The sequence below is a fragment of the Bufo gargarizans genome, chromosome 10 (genome assembly GCF_014858855.1).
Source record: "Bufo gargarizans isolate SCDJY-AF-19 chromosome 10, ASM1485885v1, whole genome shotgun sequence".
NCBI classification, from domain to species: Eukaryota; Metazoa; Chordata; class Amphibia; order Anura; family Bufonidae; genus Bufo; species Bufo gargarizans.
Genome location: NC_058089.1, coordinates 28438483 through 28453393, shown reverse-complemented (window position 1 = coordinate 28453393; position 14911 = coordinate 28438483). Strand labels below are relative to the sequence as shown.

The window sequence follows — 14911 nt, the reverse complement described above, 5'->3', positions numbered from 1 at the left end:
AGAATGTGAGAATTTGCTAGCTATGACGAGACCTCTCAGCTTTTTGGTCCGACAGTCTGCGCTGATTCTAGTTCATACTTCAGTAATTTTGGTCAGTGATTTCCATCAGTGATTGTGAGCCAAAACTGGGTGCAGGTCAAAAACACAGATCAGACGCAGATCTTTCCATTATATTTTATCTCAGTGTAGGCTCCACTACTGGTTTTGGCTCATGATCACTGATGGAAATCACTGACCAAATTGCTGAAATGTGAAGTAGTCCTTAGAACATTTCCATTTTTCACTGATGTGTGCTATTCAGACTTTACATGGACAGCACAAGTACCCATTAATTTTAAAGCAGACCAAACACACCCACTGAAGTGTACAGGTCCATGAAAAATCCCTGACACAACACAGATGGCATAGAGGTGGGTCTCAGAGTTAGGACCCACACCTATCTGACATTGATGGCATATCCTAGCAATATGCTAGCAATATGCCATCAATGTCCCAGATCGGCCAACTCCTTTTACTTTATTTTTCAGTCCATCGGTGTAGCCAGGGATCAATGTGTCTCAATTAGAGCATCACACATTACACAAATCGATGTTATGCTCTTCTGTGGGTGTCTTTAGCTAGGTCTATTATGAGAGCAAAAGAGCTGTCATACTGATATCCTAATTCTACATGTACTATTATCATGAGGTATACTATTATCATGAGGTTTACCTTCCCCTTCACAACAGCAGTAAACTGAAAATGGATTACCTATCTATCAGTGATGAGCAGCAGGAGCAATATTCGAATTTGCGATATTTTGCTAATATTTTGGCGAATATTCGTGATATATTTGCGATTTCGAGAATTCTTGATCTCGTCATTTTCTTGATTGCAAAAATCGAAAAATTGGAAAATTTGCGATAAAAATTTGCGATACGAAAATTCGCAATCAACACTACTCCTAAAGTCAAAGATATTGAAGCCTTATCATTCATTGGCCCACAAGCATGAAGCAGAGAGGGATCATGAGTACTGATGAAAAAAAATCTAGAATTTTCGCAATTTAGGAAGATATAGCACTATATTCAAGATATTTGCAAATTCTTGAAGTGCCAACATTCGCAATAAAAATTTACGATTAGAATATTTGCGATCAACACTACAATCTATATAGTAGGTATTTTCTTTTGTGTTGACTGCTACTGAAGGACAATATTGTATTTTGAATTTTTTATGGCATAGCTCTTCCGAAAAAGCAAAACAGCCGAAAACTGAAAAACTATTTGTTTCCTATGAATATTGAGTTAAAAAAATCTTTCTGATCGATCTTCCTTTTTAAGAAATCAGTAAATTTAAAGAATACTTACTTGAAAATGTTCTGTGAGCTTGATAGTGAGACTTGTTTTTTTATCCCAAACCAGAACTAGTCCATTGCTTGCAGTAATGATCAGATAAAGGCTGGTGTCCCGTATCTTAAAGGGTGACTCAGACACTTCTCCCTCACTGGATAAATCTGCTTTGCCATGTGATAAAAGAAGAATGTACTCCTAGGAATAGAGCAGATTACTGTTAGGAGAATTTTAAGAAATATTGTTCCATATTAATTTGTCTTACAGTAGATACATGTAATGTACAGCAATGTGCAGGGGCCAAAAGTAACAGAGAAATATTATGTTCTCTTCATGCTATGAACATGAAAAGGTTATCCACAAGCATTGTCAGTATGCTTGGGGACACCCTGTGTGCTTAAGTCTAATTTAGCTTCTATTTTTTAAAGGTTTCTGTGGGGATTCGAACTCAGAACAATCTACATTAAATGCAAGACCCTTAACCACTTAATGCAAAACTATTGCTGAATACCTCAAAGAAGTTTCTCTTGCATTAGGTATTCATATACAGCAGAAGTATTTTTTATTTTTTTTTAGTAATTGTAAAAAAATATATGGCACAAAATAAATATGTAATTACAAATAAATATATAAAATGATACTTCCGATATATATAAATGCATAATATGTGGGAAACTACTATGAAGGTTTTTAGCCATAATATAGTTATAGTAATATAACATAAAGCTTTATAGCTCAATGGTTAAGGTACCTTCCTTTACTGTAGATGAGTTCAAATCACCACAGAAGCATTTAAAAAAAAGAGGCTAAATAAAGTTAGAATTTATTGAAAAAAAAAATATGGAGCAAAATGTAAAATAATATCAAATAACACCCGTATTAATCCATGCCAATCTTTTTAACTTTAACCAGTATTTTTTGTTTGGAAAGGTGGCAACCCTAGCAGCACCCCTGCTCAGGACCTCTATAGGCTCACTCACTCCAGCAAGCCCACCCTCAGTAAGCCTCATCAGGATTCACTTTGTCAAAAATATTTTTTTCTTATCATTGCGGTATTCTGACCCTCATAACTTTGATATAGTTATGTCTATAGTTATGTCTATGGAGATGTCATTTTTTGCGGGACAATCTGTCGTTTTTGACAATACCTTTTTGGGGTGTGTATGATTATCGCTTTTCATTAAATTTTTTGGGCAGATAAAGTTATGAAAAAATGGAGAATCAGCCTTTTTTATTTTTCTGTGTTACACCATTCACCATAAGGGCTAACTTTTTCTTATATTTTAATAGTACGGGCGTTTTTGCATGCGGCGATGCCCATAATGTTATTTTCTTCTTTGTGAAAATTGCTCCATTATTCTGTATAGAAATCACTATATCACCGTTCAGTGCTGCCATTTAGTGGCCTGAACTGGAATATACTAACAATGAGGGTGCGGCTCCTTTTTAGAACAGTGTGCGTTCCCTGATCTCCGCTGGGGGAAAGTGTGTCTGAACACTCTCAGATGCCGTGAGGGAAGGGAACTCATTGCTGTGAGGGGAGGGGGCATGTGACATAATTTGGGGCCATGACGGTGCAGATCTGTGTAAGGAGCTTTATGGGGTGTAAATCTTCGAGGGGGGCCGTAATCAACAGAATGTAACTGTGTTGTTAGTCCATTATTACAAGATCTGGGGCACCACTTTTGATTTTGCCCAGGGTCACATTTTGTCTAAAACTGGCCCTGATCAAGTGACAGTTCTAACCTTTAAACATTTCATCCAACAAGGAAACATGGATTTGTGAAAGGGGCTGTAACTTTTCACACAATATGCACATGTGCCCTTCTTCCACCTCTAGATACGTAGGCCTAAAAATGTCAATTTTATTTAACCATGCCCAGAACAGAATCCCAAAACTTTTTGGGCTTATTTATATGGTTTTCAGCACATTGGAGGTGACTTTTCTTCTGCTTTTGGGTCATTAGAGGTGTACATTCTTGGGAGTTCAGGGATGAAGATCTTCAGTGTGCCTTACTGGGTAAATTGAATCTTCATTGCCTGCTGCCATCAAATCTTGCTGAAGGTCTTTTGCAGTCACTTAAGAGTTTTTGACCTCCCTTCCTCAGCAGGAATCTGGTGGCAGCTGGTGATAATGTCCACTCTTTATAGTATGAAGCATTTTAGTCACCTGTAGCAATTACAAGTCCACACTGGGAGCTTTTCTTAACCAAGCACTGACAGTCTTGTGCTGATTGTGCCAATATTGTATGTGAGCAAGAAACTGAAGTCACACTCACAAGTCGCTGGTACAAAAAAATAAAAAGGTGACTCGCATACAATATTGGCACAATGAGCTAAAAAGAACACACAAGTCTGCAAATTTGAAAGAACGTCCTCTCTTTGACATTTGTATGACCAGTGTTACTTTAACTTTCAACTTCTGAAATATGCTTCCAACTGTATCTCAATGAACACTCAATGTCTTTGCCATCTTTTTGTACCCTTGTTTGAGCAAGACAATGTCATCTTCTCTTAACTTTTTGAACCACACCCTAGACTTGAGACCCCTTTACACTGCCCGATATTGAGGCAGATTATCGCAAACGAGCATTTGTACAAACACATGTTAGTGATAATCAGCCTGTTTAAAGAAAATGAACAAGAAAATGGTAGTTCATCGGGTAATAGATTGTTGGTGTGGACAGCTAAACTATCACTTCTAGGCAGCAGATTGTGCTATCTAAACAGAACTCTGCTGCACAGAAACAATGCAGTAGCATTGTTTGGGGACGAGCAATCGCTACTCTCCATACTGAGGAGGGAATCGCTTTCGAGTCCGTGCCTCTGCACCGCAATTTTTTTTTAACATGTTCTATCTTTGCCCATATCTTTAACATCAATCCAAGTCAATATGGATTGCACATAGCCGGTGCCTGTACCTTGCCCTGGTCGTGTGCATGAGCCCTTATTTAGGAAAAAGTTGTCAATCATCTGCAGAAGGGTTGGGGGGGGGGGGATACCATCTCATAGAGATTTGGACTACTCTCTGACAACTGGGCCAAAAAAGTTAGTGCCCAAGTGTTTCAACCAGGGTCACTGTTATAGGTTTATACTGCCCTCAGATAGGGCTGCAATAAAAATGGTTACAGGTTTCCTTCTAAAAATCTTGTTTGACCATCCCATTTTCCTGCTCAGCATGCTTCGTATTTAACATCATGATTATTACAGATACACGTTACACATCTATCCTTGCTTGTATGCAAGGACCCCACTGCTGCTTGTGCCGTCCATATCAGGGTTTTTAACAACGGCGACTATTTCACCTGCTCTTCTCCTGAGCGGGTGCTATCTTTAAAGACCCGACGTTTCCTGTACATGTACAATGTAGGTTGGAAAGAGGTTAAGATTATATAAATGATAAAAAAAATAACATTTCTTAGTAGTTCTATTTTACAGTGACAAAACATTTAAGGGATGTATCCCAGGAATTTAAACATCTTTTTTTACCAACTTATCTTCTTATCTGGAGGACTTTGCTCCCTTTCTGTGGGTGGGCAGGAGCGAGACAACCAAGCACCTACACCTCTCAGAGGAAGCTACTGATCATGTTAGTGAAGGAGAATGGGGGTATATAGCTAGGATATGCCCCGATTGTCTGATAGGTGAGGGTCCCACCACTGGAACGGAGCCCCAAAAGTTGTGGAGAGCATACTGTGCATGCGCAGCCGCCCTCCATTCATTTCTATGGGGCCGCCGAAAATAGCCGATAAAAATGAATGGGAGCAGTGGCTGCGCAAGCGAGGTGCGCTCCCATTCTGAGAGGGCTTCGTGGTGGCCAGACCTCTGGAATCCCGGGGTCCTCCATCCACCACCTTCCCCGCTCCGTTCTCGATGTAGGTGCGGGTCCCAGAGATAGGACCCGCACCTATCAGACAATGGGGGTATATCCTATAGATATGCCCCCATTGTCTGAGATGGGAATACCTCTTTAATTTACAATGACCTGTTCTTTGCATAGTAATATGTTTTATGAGATAACCCCGTTAAAGATTTTCTGAAAATTTTTACATGTTTATAGACTGAATGACAAGAAAAAAAAGTCAGAAAGGGTATGTTGAGGAAGAGAGTTTTTGCATAATGTTACAGTGGTGCCATAGAGATGTTTTAGTGTTTTTTTTTTTTTTTCTGTTAACAATACATTTTGCAATTAATACTTTGCCAGTAGTTATTAACTATTAACTCACATTTAAAAACACTTTGATGGTCTTTGAACAGGTTAAACCAGTATCGCTGCACCTGGTGTTTTCAGAAATGATGCTAAATGTTCCATTTTTTACACTTCTACCACAGAAATCCTGAAATCACACATTTGAATAAACACAATATGAGCAGCACAGACAATAAAAATGAAAATCATAGTCTCAGAATAGTTTCCATATTAATTTATTTATACCATAGAAACTGTATTGTTTGACATCCATGTGTTGGATGGGAGAAAATGTACCTTTTTTTATTCTACTGCATATCCTTGCCATGTTTATTTGATTAATTTTTGTTTGTGGTTTGGCATTGATCATCCCAGGGGTTTTCAGGGAGAATCTGTAGTTTTTTTTTCTCAAAAGGTTGAAATATAAAAAAAGGACATTAACTCACCTACATTGCTTCTCAGCCCCTGATATTCCAACACTACTCCAATCCCCACTGCTATTCAGTTTCCGTTCCTGCCTCAATATGCCAAACTTGCCAGAAGAGGCCCGCAATCACTGAGTACAGCAATAAGGATGATTTTTAACCTTTTTTGAACTGTATTCTTATAAATTCTCCCTGGAGAACCCTCTTAATGACCCAACCAGTTTTAGTCTACAAGACCCCAAAATTTTGGAGGTCATTTATTAGAAAATTTTAATAATATATATTTTAAATATATATATATATATATATATATATTAGGCACATTTCAGGAACAGATTGCGGCACAACCGTTAGTTGCACCGCAATCTATGCCTTTTTCCTGCTCACCCCAGGTCTCAAAATGTGGCATGGGCGGGGAAGGGCACGGGCCGGCAGGCCTGCCTCAATTATCATTTTCTATGTCTGTTTTAGGCGTAGAAAATTGTCTAAATGTAAGCCAGCAAGGAGGCCAGCGCCTCTACATAACTTCGGCAATGCACCGCCAGCGCTTTATTAAAACATCGGTCTTAATAAATTACCCTCTTTGTTTTTTAAGTCCCCATATTCTAACAGTTAGAAAGTTCAAAGTTTTTTACTTCAACATGACAGAAAGAGACCTTTATTTTCTGCACCATCGTGGAGTTCATCTACTTAGCATTTAATTTTTAATAATTCATACAATAGTAATAATGAAGATATAAAATACAACTACGGAACCATAGTTTTTTTTTATGCAGTTCACTACTCATAAATAATTTTATAAATATCATTATGGTTATGAGGGTACCAAAAGTATCAATACTGGAGTCGTTGAACATATAGTAGATAAAATGTTTTATTGTAAAGTATACTGTATTTATCACTGAATCTCCTAAATGTGTCCTTTGTTGTAGAAGTCCCTAATATTACTAATAACAATCTATGCCTGAATAGAACATAAAAAAAAATAAAACAATAAATAGTTATTTAATATGTTTATTAAAACAAAGAAGCAAGGAGCTCACTTATAACACCTAATCAGGGTGACAAGTATTACCTTAGAGGGGGGTGGAATTTAAATGATGGAGGCCATCTCTTAAGATTGATGAAAGAGAACAGGGCACTATACACACACCCCTATTTGAAAGGCCTTACAATTGAGATGTGGCAGAAATATATCTACTCTAATGGCACTCTTCTCAGAAAAACTCAGCACAACTGTACGGTGCTGTGCTGAGGAATATCCTCAGGAATATTCTCCTTTGTTTTAATAAACATTAAACAAAGATATACTGTATTTATGTTTATGATATTTATGTTTTGTTTGTTGTTTTTTGCCTTTATTTTGCATGGACACAGGGTCCTCAAAATATATAACTGAAAGACTGCAATTTGATGTTCATATATTACAACAGCACTTTGCAAGAACGAATAAATTTTGTCAGCTATGGCTGCAGTCACATCAACAATAACAATTTCCTTTTTGCTGCTCCATTAAGCACTAGACAATTAGTTATTTTTGCATTTTTTTATTTTTTTTTTGTCTCCCCATATTCCAAGTGACACAACTTTTAAAATGTTCTATTCATATAGTCAAATGAGGGCTTATTGTTTGCGGGACAAGTTGTATTTTTTAATGCCACCATTTCATTCACAATATCCTGCATTGGAAACAGGTGAATAAAAGGCTTTGGGAAAAAATTTAACTTTCTTTGCAACAACATATACTTCCCCATATTCTTACCAATACATTTTTATCTACAGAGCAGTGTGAGGTCTTGTATTTTGTGGGGGCAAGTTGCAGATTGTATGGGTACCATTTCTGGGCACATATAACATTTTGTGCACATTTCCAAATTTTTTTTGGAGGGGCAAAGTGACCACAAGTTGGGAAATAGAATACACCACATGGGAAAAAAATGTTTATGTATGTTTTACTGTTATTTTTATCCTCCTTAGGGGACTTGAATATAAGATCTTCTGATTGCTTGTACCATAGACTGCAATAGAAGACTATTGCAGTCTATGGGATTTTAATAGGCTGCACGGGTTTGCAGGTAGCTTACTTTGACAGGCCTTGGAACCTTCACAAGGCCTCAAGCTGTCAAAGCAATTGATCAGAACCCTGCATTTTTGCTGCAGGGCCTCCAACTGGAGCCCCCTATGTCAGTTTACTTAAATACCACGGCTTCTGAGGTGTTAAATGACTAGATTAAAGTTCTCTGTTCCTGGTCATTGAGGCCTGGTGTCTGCTGTATTATACAGCTGGCGCCCACCATGTTTTGATTGGCTCAGCTCATGAGAACTCTCCATACACCTCCTGCATGCTAATGTATGGCATTATGCACTAAGGGGTTAAAGAAAGTAACAAATTTGGGACATAACTGACACTAATAGTGCCGGATGGACCCCACTGACTGTGACGGAATTTATTGTGTTTCTTTTAGGGAGTTTGCCATTTTACCAGATAAAATAGTCCATCATGCATGGAGTGCATCCCTAATTGGGCCCCTGAGGCAGATACAAAATCAGCCTAATACCCTTTTGCTTAGATGTGATTATCCTGAAAAGCATCACATTCTTGGGTAGTTACATGAAAGATTACTCAGTAAGGATCTATGTAAATAGTAGAGCGACGTACCTGAACCAAAGTATATTCACACTGTCCACTGTATCGATAATGCTTTTTGTCAAATGTTATGTAATTTCCTTGGCCATAAACCAAGCACTCAGCTAGCGTTCCGCCTTGATCACAGACCCATTTACGATTAATACAGGTACTTGAAGAAAAAACATTATTATAAACAGTCGGAACAAATCCTGATCAAACACATATATAGTCACAGATGCCATAGTATAGTGTAGCACTTAAAGGCTATGTACATCTTCGAAGGCAATTTTTGTTTATGATTGCATTTTATTAATTTTTGGCTAAAAAACATATTTTTAATTGGCATTTACAAAAAAATATTGAGCCATTCTGTCACCAATGGTTAACTGTTTTTCTAACTCTGTGACTGGCACTTTCACTTTCCCTTTGTGCCTGTCATCAGAAACCTCTAAACTACTCAGAGGTCATAAACACTTATTTAAGCCACATTCTTATCAGTAAGATAAGAGCTGACCTATAATGAGTGTTTTTAAGGTCAGAGGGCAGAGATAAGGAGCCAACTGATGTAAAAGAAAGAAAACCCAGAGGGTGCTACTAGAGCATCTCAGGTATGTATATGTGCCAGTACAAAAATACCCTCTTTTAATGTGTGCCAATACAAAAACCTCTCATAATGGGTGCCAGTACAAAACATACCCCACTTATATTGTCGGTCAGTACTGAAAATGCCCCCTTATAATGTGCACTAGTACAAAAAGCACCCCTTTATGTGGTGCGCCACTACAAAAAATATCCCTCCTATGATGTGCCCCAGTACAAAAATATCCTCTTGTAATGTGTGCCACTACAAAAAAATCCCTGTTAGGCTACATGCACACGACCGCTAAACACACAACGGTCATGTGCATGTAGCCTAACAGGGATTTTTTTGTAGTGGCACACATTACAAGAGGACATTTTTGTACTGGCATACATCATAAAAGAAGGATATTTTGTACTGGCGTACATTGCAAAGGGGTAATTTTTTGAACTGGCACACTTTATGAGGGGTAATTGTACTAACGCATATTAAAAGGAGGTATTTTTGTAGTGGCACATATTATGAGGGCACTTTTTTGTACTGGCACACATTATAAAGAGGCAATTTTCAACTGACACATTATAAGGATGCATATTTGTACTGACTCACATTACAAGGGGTCATTTTCTCTACTAGCACACAGTAAATAGAAGCAAGGTGGTAATTTTTCAACTAGCACACATTATAAGGGGTCATTTTTTGTACTGGCACACATAATAATGGGTCATTTTATGTACTAGCACACATTATAAGGGGCATTTTTTTTTACTGGCACACATAATAAGGGCATTTTTTTGTACTGACACATTATAAGGGGGCATATTTATACTGGCACACATAATAATAGGTGATTTTTTTCTGCTAACACACATTATAAGAGGGCATGTTCTAATGGCATACATTTTCTGTAGTGGCATACATTATAAGAGGGACATTTTTTGTACTGGCATACATTATAAAAGAAGGATATTTTGTACTGGCGTACATTGCAAAGGGGTAATTTTTGCACTGATGTACATTATAAGGGGGCATTTTTTGAACTGGCACACTTTATGAGGGGTATTTGTACTAACGCATATTAAAAGGAGGTATTTTTGTAGTGGCACATATTATAAGGGCACTTTTTTGTACTGGCACACATTATAAAGAGGCAATTTTCAACTGACACATTATAAGGATGCATATTTGTACTGACTCACATTACAAGGGGTCATTTTCTCTACTAGCACACAGTAAATAGAAGCATTTTTTTTTACTAGCACACAGAATAGGAGAGAATTTTTTCCCACTGGAACACAATATAAGGGGGCATTTTTTCTACTGGCCACATGTTATAATGGAGAATTTTTTTAATGGCGGACATTATAAAACTATTTATTGTACCGGCACACGTTATAAGCAGGACATTTGTTCTGTCCATCCCCCCCAAAAAGTCGCCACCAAAAATATTTTGTTAGACCGCATTTAGCTTTGATTACGGCACGCATTCGCTGTGGCATTGTTTCGATAAGCTTCTGCAATGTCTCAAGATTTATTTCCATCCATGGTTGCATAAATTTTTCACCAAGATCTTGCATTGAAGATGGTAGAGTCTGACTGCTGCGTAAAGCCTTGTCCAGCACATCCCAAAGATTCTCAATGGGGTTAAGGTCTGGACTCTGTGGTGGCCAATCCATGTGTGAAAATGATGTCTCATGCTCCCTAAACCACTCTTTCACAATTTGAGCCTGATGAATCCTGGCATTGTCATCTTGGAATATGCCCATGCCATCAGGGAAGAAAAAATCCATTGATGAAATTACCTGGTCATTCAGTATGTTCAGGTAGTCCGCTGACCTCATTCTTGGAGCACATACTGTTGCTGAACCTAGACCTGACCAAATGTAGCAAGCCCAGATCATAGCACTGCCCCCACAGGCTTGTACAGTAGGCACTAGGCATAATGGGTGCAAAAAATGTGGCTCAGATGCGGACCACAAAAACAGTCTTGTGCATGAGGCCTTAAACATAGCCCTGAGTTCTACTGATGTTTGTTCTTTGTTTTTTTCACCAAATGTTTAAGTGATCGCCGATCACGATCATTCAGGATTTTTTTCCGGCCACATTTCTTCCTCGAATGCGATGGGTCCCTACTATCCTTCCAGTTTTTTATAATGCGTTGGACAGTTCTTAACCCAATTTTAGTAGTTTATGAAATCTCCTTAGATGTTTTCTCTGCTTGATGCATGCCAATGATTTGACCCTTCTCAAACAGACTAACATCTTTTCCACGACCACGAGATGTGTCTTTCAACATGGTTATTTAAGAAATTAGAAGCAACTCATTGCACCAGTTGGGGTTAAATAACTTGTTGCCAGCTGAAAGATAATCGCCCATGCAGTAATTATCCAATAGGAGGCTCATAACTATTTGCTTAGTAAAATCCATGTGGCAACTTTTTTTGAACAGGCAGTGTATTATAAAAGAGGTTTTTATAGCACACATTAAAAGGGGGTATTTCTGTACTGACACGTTATAAGGAGGCATTTTTTGTACTGGCACACGTTATAAGGAGGTATTTCTGTACTATACTGTATTATAAGAGAAATTTTGTACTGGCACACATTATAATGGGGATTTTATTTTGTACTGACACATTATAAGGGGGTGTATTTGTATTAGCATACATTACAAGGGGGCTTTTTTTTCATTGGCACACATTATAAGAGGGCATTTTCTCTACTAGCACATAGCATAAGTGTCATTTTTTTCTATTGGCACATATTATAAGGGGGCATTTGTTCTACTGGCACACGTTATAATAAAACCTTTTTTTACTAGCACACATTATAAGGGGGCATTTTTGTATTGCCACTAGTGATGATTGAGCATGCTCGGCCGAACACCTGTTCGGCTCGAGCATCTCGATGCTCGGCACCGGGCGGTATTCGGTAGTCTCCGCCCTGCACGTTTTTTGGCTGCTATATAGCACCCGATAACGCATGTTCCGCTCATTCTTCGTCAGGGAGAGTTGTGCTGAGGAAGGGACAGACAGTGTAGGGAGTGAGGGAAAAAGAAATAGGACTATTGTGTGTGGCAACAGCAATATATATTTTTAGCGCAACCTGTGCTAAATTGCTAAAACTTAACAGACCCAAAAGTCCTTTTAAGGACTATTGTGTGCGGCAGCAGCAATATCTTTTTTTAGCGCAAACTGCGCTAAATTGCTAAAAATTTACAGACCAAAAAGTCATTCTAAGGACTATTGTGTGTGGCAGCAATATCTATTTTTAGTGCATCCTGCGCTAAATAGTGTACAATAGTTAGCGCCACCTCTCCAGTGCAAAGTATGCGCATCCCCCAAAAAATCAGTGACATCCAGTATACTTTTTCCGTAGACGGTGTCCGCTGCGGACAGTGAGATTAGCTGCGCCACATCTCCAGTGTAAATTGTGCACATCCAAAAAATATCTGTGCCATCCAGTGTACTTTTTCCGTAGACAATGTCCGCTGCGGACAGTGACATTAGCTGCGCCACATCTGCAGTGTAAAGTGTGCACATCCCAAAAAATATCTGACATCCAGTGTACTTTTTCCGTAGACGGTTTCCGCTGCGGACAGTGACATTAGCTGCGCCACATCTCCAGTGTAAAGTATGCGCATCCCAAAAATATCTGTGCCATCTAGTGTACTTTTTCCATAGACGGTGTCCGCAGCGGACAGTGACATTAGCTGCACCACATCTCCAGTGTAAAATGTGCGCATCCCAAAAAATATCTGACATCCAGTGTAATTTTTCCATAGACTGTGTCCGCTGCGGACAGTGACATTAGCTGCGCCACATCTCCAGTGTAAAGTATGCGCATCCCAAAAATATCTGTGCCATCTAGTGTACTTTTTCCGTAGACGGTGTCCGCAGCGGACAGTGACATTAGCTGCACCACATCTCCAGTGTAAAATGTGCGCATCCCAAAAAATATCTGACATCCAGTGTAATTTTTCCATAGACTGTGTCCGCTGCGGACAGTGACATTAGCTGCGCCACATCTCCAGTGTAAAATGTGCGCATCCCAAAAATATCTGTGACATCCAGTGTACTTTTTCCATAGACCGTGTCCGCTGCAGAAAGTGAAATTAGCTGCTCCACATCTCCAGTGTAAAGTGTGCGCATCAAAAATAATATCTGTGACATACAGTGTACTTTTTCAATAGACAGTGTCCGCTTCTGACAGTGACATACATAACCAGACCCACAACCAGTGCCACATCTGCAGTGTAATGGTGTGTGCTGAATTTTTTTTATCTGTGACATACAGTGTACTTTTTCCGTATACGGTGTCTGCTGCGGACAGTGACATTACCAGGGCCACATCTAAAGTGTAACGTGTGTTCCAAAAATGTATCTGTGACATACAGTGTACTTTTTTGCATAGACTCTGCGGACAGTGATATTACCGGTGGTACCTCTCCTGTATAAGGTTTCCTCATCCTAAATACCTGTGACATTCCCTGTTTTCATTAGCCGCTGGTGACAGCATTGACATTATCTGCGGGATATCTCCTGTGTGACGTTTCCACATCCCAAATACCTTTTTAAATTTAATTGCACATAAACTTCCAAATCCTACGCTACTGTATGTGTGACAGACTTTCAATCACATATACCATTTAATATGAAAAAGTCGAGCAGAAAGGGCCGGGAAAGTGGCCGTGATGCTGATGGTGCACGCAGAGGCCGTGGCCCTGGGCGCGGTGAAACTGTGCCTGCTGCCAGAGCACAAGAAAAACTATCATCCACAAAACCTAGCTTCATGTCCCAGTTTGCAGGACGGTGCAGGACACCACTCTTGAAGTCATACCAGTGCAACCAGGTGTTCGATTGGATTGCAGCAGATAATGCTTCCAGTCTCTTAGGCACCATCCTGTCTTCCACCAACTCTAGTCTCAGTAGCCAAGAGTCTGCTCAACCCAATCCTCACCCTGATCCTCCTTCCTCCTACCATGGAGAGTCTGTGCAAACAAGTGATCCCACACTCGGATATTCCGAGGAGTTATTTTCAGCACCATTCCTTGATTTGGCCCTCTCGCCAAGCACACTTGAAGAAGGACAGATCTTGTGCCCTGATTCCCAAACTCTTGAGCATCCACAATCAAAGAAGATGATGGTGGGTAATGGCAATTAGTGTTTAAGAAGTGGAGGATGATGAGACACAGTTGCCAATAACTCAATGGCAATTGCTGTCTCAAGAGGTTGATGAAGAGGATGAGACACAGTTCTTAATCACTGAGGTAGTGGGTAGGTCAACATGTCAGGGGGATGAGCAGAGTGAGGAAGTGGAAGAGGAGGTGGTGGACAATTAGGTCACTGACCCAACCTGGGAAGGTGGAAAGCCGAGCGAGGACAGCAGTACAGAGGGGGAGGGATCTTCTGCACTGCAACAGGCTGGAAGAGGCAGTGGGGTGGCAAAAGGGAAAAGGCAAGCCACACCAAACCAGCCCGCAACTGTTCCCCGAAGCACCTCCTTGCGGAAATCTCCCTTGACAAGGGGTAGGTATTCTGCAGTCTGGCGCTTTTTTCAGTAAAGTGCGGATGACTAAAGGATTGTAATTTGCATGCAACCTGTTCCATACAAAAATGAGCAGGGGCATGAACACTAGCAACCTCACCACCACCAGCATGATCCAACACATGGCATGAAAGCACCGTAATAGGTCGGCCAAATGCCTGGGTCCACAATCTGTGTCTGTAGGTCACACCACTGCCTCATCTTCCTCTG

The 14911-nt window shown here is 39.7% G+C and overlaps 1 protein-coding gene across 1 annotated transcript in view; it reads right to left on the bottom strand.

Moving 5' to 3' along the window:
- LOC122920024 (mucin-2-like) overlaps positions 1-14911 on the bottom strand; it is a 354839-nt gene that overhangs the window by 194890 nt on the left and 145038 nt on the right. Inside the window, exons 20-22 of the mRNA XM_044269233.1 lie at positions 8605-8743; positions 5558-5668; positions 1350-1529 (exon numbers count right to left, since the gene is read on the bottom strand). Coding sequence (XP_044125168.1) covers positions 1350-1529; positions 5558-5668; positions 8605-8743 — 430 coding nt within the window. The remainder of the gene's footprint in view (positions 1-1349; positions 1530-5557; positions 5669-8604; positions 8744-14911) is intronic.